Source organism: Ovis canadensis, chromosome 23, assembly GCF_042477335.2.
Source record: "Ovis canadensis isolate MfBH-ARS-UI-01 breed Bighorn chromosome 23, ARS-UI_OviCan_v2, whole genome shotgun sequence".
Taxonomy (NCBI): Eukaryota; Metazoa; Chordata; class Mammalia; order Artiodactyla; family Bovidae; genus Ovis; species Ovis canadensis.
The window spans coordinates 34,691,145-34,707,217 of NC_091267.1; the positions used below are offsets into that span (position 1 = coordinate 34,691,145).

Consider the following 16,073-nt stretch of genomic DNA (forward strand, 5'->3'; position numbering starts at 1 on the left):
GTTTGTAAGGTCTGATCAGTTGTGACTCAATATTTTACAGTCTCTAAAAGAAAAATGTGAACTCAAAAGTGGCTTAAATTTTAAATTAAATACTTGTATCTTGAGGACTAAATGCTGTCTGCCCAAATATTTGCCTTAAATCCAATAAACTGTCCCCGTGAATAGTACACTGGATTATCAGTCCTTAGAGTAAGCCCTTACACCAGTGTAATGTGAATGTCACAAAGTATGCTGTTTGTGAATATAATTGTACAACTTTGAATGATTCCAATTCTAGTAAAATACTACTGTGAAAATAGTATAAAAGGTTGTGTTCAACTAATTTTTCCACATATATATATATATATAAATTTTAAGTCATGTTCAGTACTTTTATGCCACTTAACATTTAATGAGTAATAATGTATTCTGGTTAGATTATTGAAATCTTGTCTGCTCTTTTAGGAGGATAATTGTACCCACGGAATGTTGTGAGTAGGGGTGTATTTTTGTCGAGATGAATCAGTTATTTAAGGCCATGTAATCCAAAGTAGGGGGACATCTAAACTTTGTCCACTTGGTTTCTCTAACATTCACTCTGTTAGCTTGACAGATATTTATTTAGTAAGTGAAAAAATCTGTAATTGATCGAAGTAATGCCTCTTTCAACCTGTCTTACATTTTGTTCTCTTTTGTTTCATGGTAACTTAATGATTGATGTTTAAATGAATATATGTATTGTCAATAAAGTAGTCATAAATTCAGTTAAGATTTAAGGTACCATTTTAATAACATGACCAATCACCATCTTATTTTAAGTGAGGTTTTTCACTGTATTTTATGTAGTGTTTAATAGTTTTAATAAAATTTAGTACAGAATAGCCACAGAAATACATTTTTACACAGATGTGATGATTTCCATGTATAAAAATTTGTAACTAATGATAATACTACCCATCAAAGATAAGTGCTTTAGATGACTTAGTAAACCTGTAAGGAAATATGTTATTGGCTACCTCTGCCTCATGAATTCTCTTTTTTCTCTCATGTGAGTGATCTTCAGAAACAATAAAGTAGTTATCCTTTAAAGAATATTGACTTGCTTTGCTGAATTTAGCAGTAGAATGAGAAGCTAGGGTTGAACCTAATATACAAAGGCTAGTAAGTTTGTTGTAGTTCTCAAACTACTTAATTTCAGGTATTGAGAAAGTTTGTCTCAGTTAAGTTGAGGGTATTTTAATTAGATTTTTTTTTTTTTCCAGCCAAACCGAACAGGAAGCTTACTTTTCTCTACCTAGCTAATGATGTCATTCAAAACAGCAAAAGGAAGGGGCCAGAGTTTACAAAAGATTTTGCACCCGTTATAGTGGAGGCTTTTAAGCATGTTTCAAGGTATGGTCATTGTTTTGGGTACTAGGTAATCTGTTATAAATGTCTAATATGTCCTTTTGCTAAAACTTAAGACATTAAAATAAAAAAATAAGCTGTATTTCTTTGAAGTTTTCATTTGAGAAGACTTACCAATGATGGCATTTATAAATATGTTAAATACTTGTATGAAGGAAAAGGTTTTGCTCAGGTGGACATTTGGAGTTCACCTGTTTCTTAAGTGACCAAAAGCAACTGCCATATTGAAATGAAGTTTATTAAGAATTAATAAGTGTGTTGAATTGAAAATTTGTGTGCTTATAATGATCAATCTTCCAACTAATATTTCTGGAAAAACTTACCCCTTTCTGTCATATTGCATATAATAATTTTAATGTTTTCTGGTGTGTGGGTATATGTCACAACATTTTTAAATGCTTTGATAATACAGAATATTTAAAATAATCACAAGCCTGTTGAAAATTTTGCTATAGAAAATTTCTGAAGGTAGAAGTCTGTGCTTTTAAAATGCTTATTTCCAAATATTATGTGCAAATATTTGGTAGATTACTTTGTAAACATTGGGGTAGGCAATTACATCAGTCTAATTTGTAGAATTCAGTGGTGAATGATGATCTGTGTTGAATGAATGATTTAAGGATGAAAATATACTCACCACATGCCCTGAAGTCAGCAGATGTATTTTTTAAAAGAATTACAGAGTGTGAAACACTGCTGTATGTTGCTTTCTTAAATTAATATTATTTATCCTTCAATTTAGATACTGTCTATTACCATCTTTTCAGGTGCTGGTGTTTCTTAGAATTCAGTCCAAGGCCTCCTGGTGTCATATTCTTTACTAGTCCTCTGGGTGATTTCATACATTTCATATGTTTAGTTATTATCCACACCCTAAAAGCTGATAATCTTTGCTCCAGTGCAGTGTTTTTCCTTTCAGTTTTGTAGGTATATCCAATTGCGTATTGATTTCTAGTTGTATGCTTCCACACATCTGAGACTTAAATATGTAATTGAATTCACAATATCCTTCCTCCCTGTCAAACTTGCTCCTTCTCTAGGTTCACTTTCTTAATGAATGGCAACTTCATCTATCCTGATGCCCCTGTGAGAAATTAGGTGTTACTGTGAACTCTCTGTGATACCGTGATTTATAATATATCCACTGTCCTTTCTCCTTGACTCGCTGTATCCCATATAGTACATAGAGTTCTATTGGTTCTTAGACTTCCTGTCATTCCAGTTACCATAATGTCATTTCTGTATAATTGCAGTAGCCTCCAGTATTGTTTAATCCATCTAGGAAACTGTAGCCATAGCTGTAGAACTGACTAAACAGTCTTCTGTCTTTGAGTGGTTCTTGTTTCTCTAGAGATCAGGTCTGAAGTGCTGAGTAAAGCTTCAGGTGTTCCTCCCTGGCCCAGTGTACTTCTTCAGACTCCTGCTCACATTTCTCCACCTCCTCAACCCCTCTCCTCCCCCATGCACACTATAGTTTATGTGGTTTAAGTTAACTGGTTACCTTATGGTTATGTGGTTAAGTTATGTGGTTAAGTTATTTAGTTCTTTCTGGCTTGGGCTTTTTTAATTCATTGCCTCTTCCTAAAATTCCATAAAATATTTATTGGCCATCTACTTTGTGCTGGGCAGTGAGGATACCATAATGGATGAACTATAAAGTTCTGTTCTAGTGGAGCTTAAATTTCAGTGGATAACAGAATAATACAACTGAATATATCTAAAAATGTCAAAAAAAAAAGAGATAAGTACTACGAAGAAACATAAAGCAGGGAAGGAGCTAGAGAGTGTGATGACACTCAGTTATTTCATGAGGTGAGGATTGACAGTTTGGGGGAGCAGAGACTGAAGGGAGGGATAAAACAGGCCATTTGACTATCTAGCGGGAAAGGGTCCTGGGTAGAGAAAACTCGAGGCAGACACAGGGAGATACCATGTGCTGGGCATATTTGAGGATCAGCAAGATTTGCATTTAGGAAATGTGGTCTAAGAGGTAGCCAGGAAGTAGAACATGCCCAGTTTGTGGCCCAGGGTAAAGTCTTTGCTTTTATCCTTGGTATAATTGGTGGTTCTTTCATACTGAGAGCAGTATGAAGTGGTTTACATTAGTAGAGAATAGGATGAAGGAGTAGAGCCTGGGAACCCAGTGAAAAGGCTGTTGCAGAAATCCAGGCAAGAGATCGTGGTGGTTCAGTCTGCAGCGGGAGTGGTGAAGGTGGTGGGAAGTGTTGGGAGTAGGCTGTTTCCCACTTCTGTGTGTCCAGATAAGCATATCATTTCTTCAAATACTGTTCCTCCCATACCTTTCCTGATCTCTCTTGAAGTGGGCCATGTCTCTGTGAAACCCATCTCTAACGCTCTGTTCTCTTCTGTGGCTCTTACAAATAACAGCTGCCACAAAGCTCCATCTTATCTCCAGTGTCGGAGATCGTACATTGGTCAGGAAATATCTGTGAAATAAGCTTCAGAGTCACCTGTTAGCAGTCTTCCTTAGCTTTATGTTCCGCCCCCCATGAGGCTAGAGGCACTTTCTTGATGACCCCTTGTCACCAGTCCTAGCGCTGTCATCCTTCTTTGGTGGTTTTTTGCTTACTAGTGTGTCTCTTAAGTTCTTTAAGGGAAGCAGAGAGTATGTCTGTCTTGGTCACTTCACCCTTGAACTGCTGGTCACATAGTGAAATTCCAGTGAACAGTTGGGCAGCTTTTTTCAGGGAGTGGGTAACCATTGTATTTAAAATCACCAGTATCTTTGCAATGGCACTGTGCATTTTACTGTTAATGTTTTTATCTTCTCTTTAGTGAAACTGATGAAAGTTGTAAGAAGCACCTTGGAAGAGTGCTGTCTATTTGGGAAGAAAGGTCTGTGTATGAAAATGATGTATTAGAACAACTTAAGCAAGCTCTGTGTAAGTATATAATCTTTTATCATTATCTCTTCATTGAAAGGTGTTCTTTCATTAAAAGTTAAATGTTCTTTCAACTCAGATGGTGACAAGAAGCCTAGGAAGCGAACGTATGAGCAGATAAAGGTGGATGAGAATGAAAACTGTTCCTCTCTAGGATCTCCAAGTGAACCACCACAGGTAGCAGTTTTTCTCTCTTGAGAGAGTTATATTTCTAGTATTTCATGTAGCCACCAAGCTTTACTAATTTTGCTGTCTTATTTCTGTAAATTGACTTATTATAATTCTGGGTATAGGAAACAAGCTATGTGAATAAGTCTTATTTTCTGATTAACCACTTAATGTTTAATGTGTGTTGTATATTAGGCAATTTTATTTCACATAAAAAGTATTTGATTGCCAGGTATGATAAGATCTGGTGAGATATCTACCATTTCAACAGTTTGTTTTTTTTTAAATAAAATGTAGACTATTATATTGTTTAAGTATGCAAAAAATTCCATGCCTAGAGATAAACAATCTTTTTAAGTATTTTCGCTTTTAAACATGTAAAAATGCATGTTAGAGTTAACAAGTACGTATTCATATAGTTCTATGGAACCATATGGAACCATGTAGTTCCATGGTAAAAACAGATTAATTAGAATCATTATCTTAATACTCCATGTCCTCCCAGGTTGGTACAGTATAGCATTTTCTAACCATCAGATGATTCCAAAAAGACATTTTTACCTTAATTATGTGGGCATTGAGTCTTAAAGCTTCCTCCTTCTATGTTTCAAACATATAGGAGGGACAGATAGAATTTTAAAGGAGAAAATGAAGACATAGCCATACTCTTAAAACAAGGTAAATATCTTCATGGGCTACAAATGGTACAGAAACGTAACTCAGTGTGTGAGCCAGAATGTGGTCCCTGCTGAGCTTTGTCTGGAAGCAGATGTGGTTTGCAGGAATTAGTATCCTGTAGAGTAATAAGAACTTAAGTGCTCCATGGACTTGGAGACCTGGACTGAAACTCACTCCAAGAACAGTATTTTACTCCAGTTTTAATTAAAGGGTCTGACCCTTTCCTATTCTCCCTGATGAGAGAGTAACCTAAGTTGTACTTCTAGGAGTTTCTGACGTGACTCCTCCCTAGCACTTGTTGTATACAGTGCAATTGCTTTTGGCTTTATAATGACCATTTTCTGGTTAGTTGTGTTGCTTAATTCTCAATGGTTCAGAATGGCAAAGATTTCTCTTCATAGGACCTAATCATTTCATTCTCCTCTGTCAGGAGGTTGTTTCCGCTTGCTTTCTTCATGTAGGAGTGTGAAGGTGTAATGAGAGTAGTTTGTAATTAAAGCATGCATACATTGTCAAAACCATAAAGCCAGGTTTCTTGTTAGTAATCCAGAAAATTTTAGAACTTTCTAAGTCTGATTAAAAAATAATAATAATGTAAGTTATTTGGGGCATCATGAGAAACAAGCTTCCTTGTCATGTCATTGCTGTTAAGCTCACTTTCATTGTAGTGGTGAAATATAACAAAATAACTTTTTTTTGTAATATTTGGATTTTAAAAACAGTAGTGAATTAAAAGCACACTGGGGATAGTATATTTCTAACTAGGTTCCATTCATTCTAATCTTTGATTATTTGCTATATGCTAGACCCCAGTAATAACATTTTTTGTAAGGGGATAGCTTAAAGAAAAATTCGAAACTGGCTGGCAGTGTCATCTAAATATATACAGTGTTAATAATATCCTACACTTTTCATGTATGTGTGTAATTTCTTAGTGTTCCAGAATCTAGGCTTAGAGATGTAAAAAAGAAAACAAGTGAAAAAGATGTGGATGGGAATGGAGACTAGGAAAAAGAAAATTTACTCAGTTTTCTTTGGAATAATTTAGGGATGTTATGAATTATGAAATTATCAGCAAATACTTGCCCATCCCTCCTAATTATAGCTGGTATGAAAACAGTGCAATGAAAATATTGATGTTAAAATGCTGATTAAGCATTATATAAATATAAGTCACCAGATATATGGAACTTTGTAACATTTTAATGATCTTAGTAACAAACCATAGAATAATTGAAGGTATCATATGTGAACATACATATTCCAAAAGTACATTTCTCTTATGCTTTAATTACTTCATTGGGAGATGGAATTTGGGGGGCTCTTCTGTGTTATGATAGATGATGATTTATGTTTTCTACCCCCCAATATCTAATTTAATACTAGAAATTCTTCTTATATATTAGTATAATGATTCTACAATGAATATGTCATTCATAAAACTTGTATTCTCCAGGTTGAAGTTATAGCCTGCCTTCCGTCTTCAGTTCAGTTCAGATCAGTTGCTCAGTCGTGTCCGACTCTTTGCGACCCCTTACCACTGTATATATTTGGCTTACAAATGAATCACATCATTTTAATAGTCGAATAGTCAGATTAAGGAATATGAATGAATTTTAGGTCTTTTATATTTGTTTAAGCTTCACTACTTTTGGTTCTAAAGTTGTCTAACTTTTTAGACTCTAGATCTCGTTAGAGCATTGCAAGATCTAGAAAATGCAGCTTCTGGTGATGCAGCAGTTCATCAAAGGATAGCTTCTTTGCCTGTTGAAGTTCAAGAAGTGTCCCTTCTAGATAAAATAACAGGTAAGAAGAGCAAGTCTGATCTGAACTTTTCAGGGGGACAGGGTAAGGAAACAGCATATGGCATTGTTTTTGTTGTGTAATACTTGTGTTATCCTGTGCTTTTCTTAGATAAAGAGTCTGGAGAAAGACTTTCTAAAATGGTAGAGGATGCTTGTATGTTGCTGGCAGACTACAACGGCAGATTGGCGGCTGAAATAGATGATAGGAAGCAGCTCACTCGAATGTTAGCAGATTTTCTTCGTTGTCAAAAGGAAGCCCTTGCAGAGAAAGAGCATAAATTGGAAGTGCGTAACCTTTTCCTTATTTAGTGCTTGTTTATTAAATTTATTTTTGGTAGGAACCTTAAAATAGCTTAATATTCCTGCACGTTTTGCACTTTTTGAACATAGAGCCCTTTAGACAATGGCCCAGGTAAGCTACTCCAATTAAGCTACATTAATTGGTTTTTTACTTGAACCAACTCAGTCTGCCTAAGAAAATTTAGAGATTTCGAATGAGTAAAAATTGGTTGTGTTTTTAAATTACTCATGTGAAATTCCAGTAACAGTAATTCATCTTATGCGTTTAAACCCTTATCCTCAATAACAAAAATAATGGGAAAATAGCAGTTAGTATAAAGTCTTGTCTTAGCTACAGTAAATTATGGTTGGACTTAATTCCTGTTCTGAGTACATGCAGTCTTTTGGGTATACAATTAAGAAATAAAGACTTTTTGTTACGGGTATACTGGTTCCCAGTTTCCCTGTCCCTGAGCAGTTTATCAGTTTTGCTTAGGAAGGTAGTTGTCAGGTTACTTCATTATTCCATTCTTGAATTTTAACATATTTCTACTCCACTCTTGGGTTGGACACCCCCTTAAGTAGAAGGTTATTGCTTCTTTAAATTGAATGATGATTGATACTGTTGACAAGAAGTCTGGAGCTACAGGGGTTAAAAGAAGAAACTCAAATTTCCTTTGAGCAGAGTAGCCATTGTCAGGGGTAGGGAATGAACCAGACTTCATTTTATTTAACAGAATCTTTAATTTGATTAGTTCTTGTTAAAATTGTTTGCTGCTATAGTAATTTCTTTTTCTAATAATACATAGAATTTCTAAAGTCTGGATCCCTTTTTTAAGATAGTCCTCTTTAAATTTCTAGGTATGTTATGATGCTGCATCTGTTAAGTTGCTTCTATTTATTAGAGTTTAGTTCTTGTTTCAGCAGTCCCTGACTGTGCCAAAGATGATTACCATTGCTACCTGTGAATGCAGTTGACTAAGTACCAGCATCAGAGCTCTCCCACCCCGTATTGTCAGCACTGTGTAGCATTACCCCTTTCAGTCCTCCCCTCCTCTGCTCACACATACACACTCAAAGCATAGTTGTTGGCATTTTGCTCACCTTTAGAGAGGTTGCCCAGTTTTACATATAACAGAATTTTCTAAAAAATAAGTTTGATAATTAACTTACTGGTTTTTGATCTTGTGATGGAACCTCAGTCTTAAACACACTGTTACTTGTTTTACTGTTAGCAGAATTAAGGGTAAGTAATGCCATGTAATGTTTGTCTCTAGTCCTTGGTATGCTTTCTTTAACTTCTGTTGAGCTTCTGTTGCAGGTATTGGACATGGGCGTATCTTCTAATGATGTCATCAACCTTAGCATATTCTTCCTGCTAAAAATAAATATCAAACTCCAAAGCCTGAATTGTCTCATGTTTTTGAAAACTGAAGACTGAAACCTCATTATTCCACTTCATACTGCTTTCCCACTTAAACTGGTTATATATCACTGGTTACAAAAATAGCGTTTATGTTTGAAATGTATAGAAAAATGATCAGATACCATCCAGCCTAACCCCCTCTTATCCCAGTGTCTTCCAGGAAGGCAGATTTCATGACAGTTACAGGTAGTGAGGCTGATGATGATAATGGCAGTGAAATTTACCATATGTCAGGTACTATTCTAAGCGCTTCACGCATATCAACTAATTTAATCCTGTGTAGCAGGAAACATACGAATTTTATAAATAGAGGAAATGGAAGGAGATTAAATAATTTGTTTAAGGTTGTAAAGAGGTAGTGACTTGTTTAGAACCCAAGCAATCTGCCTCCAAAATGAAAATTTTGCTTCCAGTTTTTGCATCAGTGTAAGATTATAGCAGCAGCTGGTAGTCACTTTTCTCAAAATAAGGTGTTCTAGGAACTTTTTTGTTGTGTTTTAGAATAACTAGATTTTTGTTATCATAAACCACCTAAACTATGTCAGATGTTTCTTAGAAGTAAAAAATATTTAGATTTCTAATAAACTAGGAAGTTGTTTCGTAGCACTCTTTGTAAATATCATTTATAACTAGGTGATTCTGTTTTCAGAAGATGTGAAAATAATTTGAGTTTTTTAGACATGTTTTGCGCCAAATAGATGGCATCCCTTTGAAGTTGAGACTGAGTGGTCAGGATTTAGACCATATCAGCATCACATAGTTTTTACTTGTCAGGCATCCTTGAACATTAAGTGTGATTGACCAGGTATTGACATGTCCGTAATTGCTCTTAAGAAGAAGAGGGGATATAATGGCTGTTTCATATTTCTTAAGGAAGCCAGTATTAAAACATTTGTAATGAATGAAAACATGAAGTGTTTAAAAAATTTTTTGGAAATTATGAATCGTTTTTTAAACTTGTAACTATAGCTGGTTATTAAAGCAGGTGACTTTTCATGATACAGATGGTATTTAAAAAAATAGGCTTTTATGAAGTACGTATTTACCTCATGCAACATTGATCAGTTTTAAATTGGTAGACTTCCATAGAAAACTGGAAATCATGGTTTGATGGCTCTTAAAAGGAGAAATCAAATCACAGTTCCAAGTTTTAGAAGTCAGGGTGGGAAAGCTGTCAGAGAGGATAGTGTTTATCCTTTGCAGTCCTTTATCAGTATATTCAGATTTACCTAATTTTTTAAAATGAGGGAATAATATTCATGGTATGACTATTGTTTGTTTGTTTAAGTCTTTCCCTTATGGTGTCAGATTGTACCCGTTGAGGTGCTTTTATTAGTTTTGTGCATTACAGCTAGTATTACAGAGGACATCCTGTTAATGCAGGTTTGTTTAGTAGTGCTAGTATATATCTATAGGATTGAGTCTCAGAAGTAGAATAGAATAGCTAGGTCAAGAATGACTGGTTAAATGTTGATTTTGCTTTTTTCAACTCCTTGAAGTATGAGTGCATCTTTTCCTGCACAACATCATCCAGTACTGAAGTCAGTGATCTTTAAAATTTTTGTATATCTGGTACAAAATCAGATGGTCCAGTGGTTAAGATTTAGGAAACTTAGGATCTCACATGCCTCCTGGCCAAAAAACCAAAACAGAAAACAGAAAAAATATTGCAACAAATTCAATAAAAACTTTAAAAATGAAACACATAAAAATATTAAAAATTTTTGTATATTTTATAGGTTAAAAATATTTTTTTTGTTTGCTTAGGTTGGTCATTTTAAAATATTTGTTAGCCACTTCATTTCTGCTGATTTCCTGTATCTCTTTAACTTTGGTTCTAGGTATATGGTTCAATGACAAATTGTCTTTGCCTTTATAAATTCTAGGCTTTTTGGATATAGTTAGGATTGCCTTCTCAATTTTCATAACTATAAAAATACTATACAAGTTTTCTGTAGTTTTTTTCCCTAATAATTTTATCCTATAGGACTTTTTGTTCATGATATATATGATATAGGGATATAACTATTTGAAAGTGATAGTAAATGTCCCCTTGTCATTGATTAATGATTAGTCATTTAATGTTAGTCTATTTTGCTATATTGTAAAGTATAATTTTGATCATATTTATTTCTGTATACATGTATATTTGTGAATGTAGTCATTTTTCTATCCTGCTGGCCTGTTTGTTTTACACATATTTAATTACGTGGTAGATTTTTGTTTTTTATTACTTTTTGTTATTTTTGTCTAATTTTTTCTAATGATTATTGTGCTTATGAATTCTTCTTCCCTCTTACTATCTTATTTGTATTTGCCTCTATTTATAATTAATATTTTAAATGACATCTTCCTAAGTAGACATTTCTTAATTTACTTGGCGTTTTCAAGAGTGCTTGCTTTTATAAAATTTTTTGCTTTCCAAAAAGTTTAATTTCCATTTTTAAAAAGTGCATAAAGGTAAATTTTGTTTTGCATGAAACATTTAGTGATTAGAAACACGTATATCTCTCAATATAGGAAATAAGAATATTTTAAATATATAGCACTGAAGATGCAGAATTAAACATTTTAAAATGCTAAAAGTGTTTGCATGTAGCTTTTTGATTGTTATTTACTGATTTATCAAATTACAAGTATCATTCAAGGGCATATTAGTAAGAGTATGGAGAACTGCTTATGGAATCTTTAGTTATTTCTTTATACTTTGTCTTTCCATTGAAATCATACTGATTTCATTTAAATTTAAAATTAATAAGATGGAGCTATATGAATTTTTTTTAAAGAAGCAAATGTTACTAGTGTCTTAATTAGATTATTTTTTGAGATCAAAATATCATTAAGTTTAAAACTTTGTTATGGTTAATATGTCCATTTTTCAAGGATTATGTAATCTTTTAATTATTTTTGATAACTACTCCAGTAAGCTGTTTTCATCATGGGAAAAAAGCTACATAAGCAAAGGCTTATTAGCCGTATGTATTGGGTCCATGTATTTTGTGTTACCCTTTTCATGTGATATATGCATCTTATCATGTGACTATTTTCTTTTTTAATGTATGGATATTTCTGTTCTTTATGACTAATTGTTTCCATTTGTTTGATACTATAAACAGTATTGCAGTGGACATTTTTTTTTCTGGCCATACTGGAAGGCCTGTGGGATCTTAGTTCCCTGACCAGGGATTGAACCCAGGCCCTCAGCAATGAAAGCACTGAGTCCCAGCCACTGGACTTTCAGGGAAAGTAAACATCTCTTTTATTAACTCCCTACTCACCTCTTGTGATAAATTCCTAAAGATGAACTTGCTCATTCATGTTAAAGACTTTCAGTAAGATCATATTAGGTCATTGCCTTTGATGATCCTCAAATAATCGTTAATCTGTATAGGTCTTCTCTTCTGGGCCATGGCTTTTCTCTAGACAAAATGGTTCACATTTGCTCAGTAGCTAACATAGGACGTCTTTGTTCAGAGCAGGGCCTCATTCTTATCTGTGTGACTCGTATCTTCAGAAGCAGGTCTTTGGCTTTGTTTCTTATCCCTCATCTGTTGGCTCTATGAGATGAGTTTTAACAGATTGATGGAAAGATGTACGTATTTGGTCTTCATTGTCAAAACAAGGCCCACCATTACATTTCAAGGAGCTTGGTGCCTCAGAGTCCTCAGAACGTCCAGAATTCCTCAGGATGAATTACATTACCCTTGGTCATTATCCCTTGTTTCATTTTTTTCTCTTTTCTAAAACTTCCAGGACATCTGTATACTGTGGTTCCTTCTTTTTCGTGGTGGGCTTCTGCCTTGATAGCTTGTTTTATTATTTTAGTGACTTTTGGGGAGGAAGTGGAGTTCAGTTTGTTATGTAAATGGAAGACCTTTTGTGTCTAATTAAATAGAAGTAATAATATATGTTTCATAACTCCTGCCAGACCACACTGATGTCTGTTGCCTCTATTGTTTTAACAGCTGAGGTTCCTGCGCCCTCTGTTAACTCTCTGCATCACAGGAGCTAGATTGGTCTTTTAAGAGGAAAACAGATCTCATCAGACCCCTGTGTAAAACTTTCCAATGCTTCCTATTACACTTTTGGATCTTAGACGCCATACATGGCCTGTGAGATGACTAGTCTCGAGTCTCTGTTAACTTCATCTTGTAACCGTCTCAGAGGCATCAATTTAAGCAGATGAAGCAAGTTTTCACACCAGGGCTTTTGCTTTGCCAATTGCTAACAAAGTGGCTGCAATGCTGTCTCCTAATCTTTACTTCCGTGCTAAGTTGCTTCAGTTGTGTCAGACTGTGCGACACTATGGACTGCAGCCTGCTAGGCTCCTCCGTTCATGGGATTCTCCAGGCAAGAATACTGACTGGAGTGGCTTGCCATGCCCTCCTCCAGGGGGTCTTCCCAGTCAAGAGATCAAACCTGCATCTCATGTCTAACCTGCATTGGCAGGTGGATTCTTTACCACTAGCACCACCTGGGAACTTGGTTCCTTTTTCTTCATTCCTGTATCACCTCCTTAGAACCCTTGTCTCATAAAATTCCACCTACCCTTCTCCTGATTACATTGCTGATATATTGTTTTTTCTCTGTGGAACTTAAACCACTGTTTGAAATTTAAAACCTTATTATATACTTATATCTGTACCTGACTGGAATGTGAGTACCAAGAGAGGAAGAACTTTATTTTTCATGTTTATTGCTGTATCTTAAGGGTTTGGAGCAATAGTTTTTCTCCTAGTAGGTAGGTGTTTCTGTTGAGTGAGTAAAATGATAGTTGGCCATCAAATGATGAATGAATGCTGCTGCTGCTGCTAAGTCGCTTCAGTCGTGTCCGACTCTGTGCGACCCCATAGACGGCAGCCCACCAGGCTCCCCCGTCCCTGGGATTCTCCAGGCAAGAGCGCTGGAGTGGGTTGCCATTTCCTTCTCCAATGCATGAAAGTGAAAAATAAAAGGGAAGTCTCTCAGTCGTGTCTGACTCTTCGCGACCCCATGGACCGCAGCCTACCAGGCTCCTCTGTCCATGGGATTTTCCAGGCAAGAGTACTGGAGTGGGGTGCCATCACCTTCTCTTGAATGAATGCTAGTACGAATGTAGTTTGCAAGAAATAAGTAATCTTTGTATTTTAAATTTGTGATTTCTTTTGTAATTAAATCAGAATGATGCTTTGATAAAATGATTAAAGATACTTGAGGTTTTTGAAGAAAATTATATTCAGCAGAAAATAAGTTAATTTTTAAGTCATATTAGTATAAGCCCAGTACTTTTTCAAAAAGGGATTTTGTGTTAAAGGACTGGATTCTAGAACTGCAGCTGAGAATTTTGAACAAAAAATGAAAGACCGTTTTGGAATTTTAAAATTATTTTACGTGTTTACTTTTTGTCTTTAGTAGAATAACACTTTAATGATAGATTAGAAAACATGAATAACGAGCAGTAATACTCAGCAATCCATAAGGGCTGAATTTATAAGCATCACAGTGCTACCTGGTGGAAGAACTGTAGCTACCAATGAAATCAGTCCTCGTCTACGTTCACTTAGGTAAAAAGAGGAATTAAACTCTATTTGCGCCTCTGCTTGTTAACTCCTTTGTGGAATAGAACTCATACTAGTAATACCCTTCAGGAGAAGCATTGTGATTATGGAATTTATACATATAAAGCAGTTAGCACCCTGTGTGTAGTAAAGTGCTCAACAACTGACAGCTGCTACAATTATTGGTTGTTACTGTAGCAGCTGAGAATTAGGAGTGAGATGAGATTGAAAAGTAGGTTGGAATCAAATTGTGACGGCACTGAATGGCTGGCTGAGCAGATGGTTGGTTATAACAGCCCAGAGGCCAGAGAGGACTTGTAGCATTGGCAGTGTTTGGAAACCCGGTTGCAGTTGCCAAGTGGATTAGAATGGCAAGAGATTTGCGATAGGGAGACCAGATAGGACTTTACTGGAAATTTTATATTATGGGTAATGAAGGCCTAAACCATAGTTGATGATAGCAGTGAGAAAATAAAGGGATGGGCAGGTGAGGGGAACAATTGAATCACCATAATTTGTTAATTGGATCAGAAGAGTAAGAGGAATCAGTGATAAATGAGATTGAAAACCGTGGTGGGAATGATTCTGACATTGAGTAAAAGGATATTAAACTAGAGAACTAGCTTGAGGGGTCAATAAATATTAGTTCTTTAAAAAAAGATTTTATGAGTAATACATGCTTCTCATAGTTTATATCACCGAAAGTCTCATTCCTCCTGAAATAACCCTTGACAAGATTTGGAAGATGGGGTCAGTCATTGTATTAGCACGTATGACATTTTTATACATTGCCCTTTTTACACGTGTACTGTAAACATTTTCCTGTGATTACAGAGATTCTCATTTTAATATCTAGATCATATTCTGTTTTAAAGAAGTATTTCTATAGCCAGCTGCCTGCTGTTTAGCGTTTATTTTTTCCAGTTTAAGAATATGCTTATCTGTAATCATGGTTTCATAAATTCTTAGAAGTAGGGGGAAAATGAAAAAGTAGTAAAATGATATGATTTTCATGCTCATGTTAGCTACAAGTTTAAGGAAAGGAAATGGCATCCTGTGCAATGGCAAGGGAAGATGGGAGTGGGTCTCTTACACTGTTGATGTAAATTCATGTATCACTCATTCTTTGTGAAAGACAGTTGGCAATAAATACCAAAAGCCATTATTTTACATAATTTTTGTTTTTTTTTGCTTTTGCCCTACTGCCAGATCCTTTAAATTGCATAATACCCAGAAAAATCTTAAGTGGGACAAATTCTGGGAGCAGTTAAAGTCATGGTATAGTTTTTTTTTTTCTTTTACACTTAAAAAAATTGTAAGATAAATATACAGTTGACATCTTAACCATTTTTAAAAGTGTGCAGTTCAGTACTGTTCAGTATATTCATGTTCTTTTGTAGCCAGCCTGCAGAATTGTTTTCATGTAGCAGAACTGAAACTATACCCATTAATCAACTCCCCATTCCCTACCACCCCTGACAAACTGACTCTATGAGTAAGTCTATGCTGGATATATAATATAAGAGTAACCATGCAATATTTGTCTTTTTGACGGCAGGGGCTTCCCAGGTGCCTTAGATGGTAAAAGAATTCTCCTGCAGTGCAGGAGACTCAGGTTTAATCCCTGGGGTGGGAAGATCCCCTAGAGAAGGGCATGGCAACCCACCCCAGTATTCTTGCCTGGAGGATCCCATGGGCAGAGAGGCTGCCAGGCTCCAGTTCATGGGTTCGCACAGAGTCGGACACGACTGAACAACTACCACTTTCACTTTCATTCACTTAGCATAATATTCTCTAGGTTCTTCCATGTTATAGGCCAGAATTTTTTTTTTTTTTTTTTTTAATTTTGTCTGTGCTGAGTGTTCATTGCTGCTTGAGGGCTTTTTCTAGT

General features: G+C 35.4%; 1 protein-coding gene across 3 annotated transcripts in view; it reads left to right on the forward strand.

Annotated features, from left to right (window-relative positions):
- RPRD1A (regulation of nuclear pre-mRNA domain containing 1A) overlaps positions 1 to 16,073 on the forward strand; it is a 68,080-nt gene that overhangs the window by 27,220 nt on the left and 24,787 nt on the right. For 2 of the 3 annotated variants that reach the window (XM_069568703.1, XM_069568704.1), the window contains exons 2-6: positions 1,242 to 1,371; positions 4,183 to 4,289; positions 4,369 to 4,466; positions 6,815 to 6,941; positions 7,050 to 7,225. In XM_069568703.1, the coding sequence (XP_069424804.1) occupies positions 1,242 to 1,371; positions 4,183 to 4,289; positions 4,369 to 4,466; positions 6,815 to 6,941; positions 7,050 to 7,225 (638 nt within the window). Of the gene's footprint in view, positions 1 to 1,241; positions 1,372 to 4,182; positions 4,290 to 4,368; positions 4,467 to 6,814; positions 6,942 to 7,049; positions 7,226 to 8,540; positions 11,231 to 16,073 lie in introns of those variants that run through there. The other variant, XM_069568705.1, reaches the window with a different exon arrangement.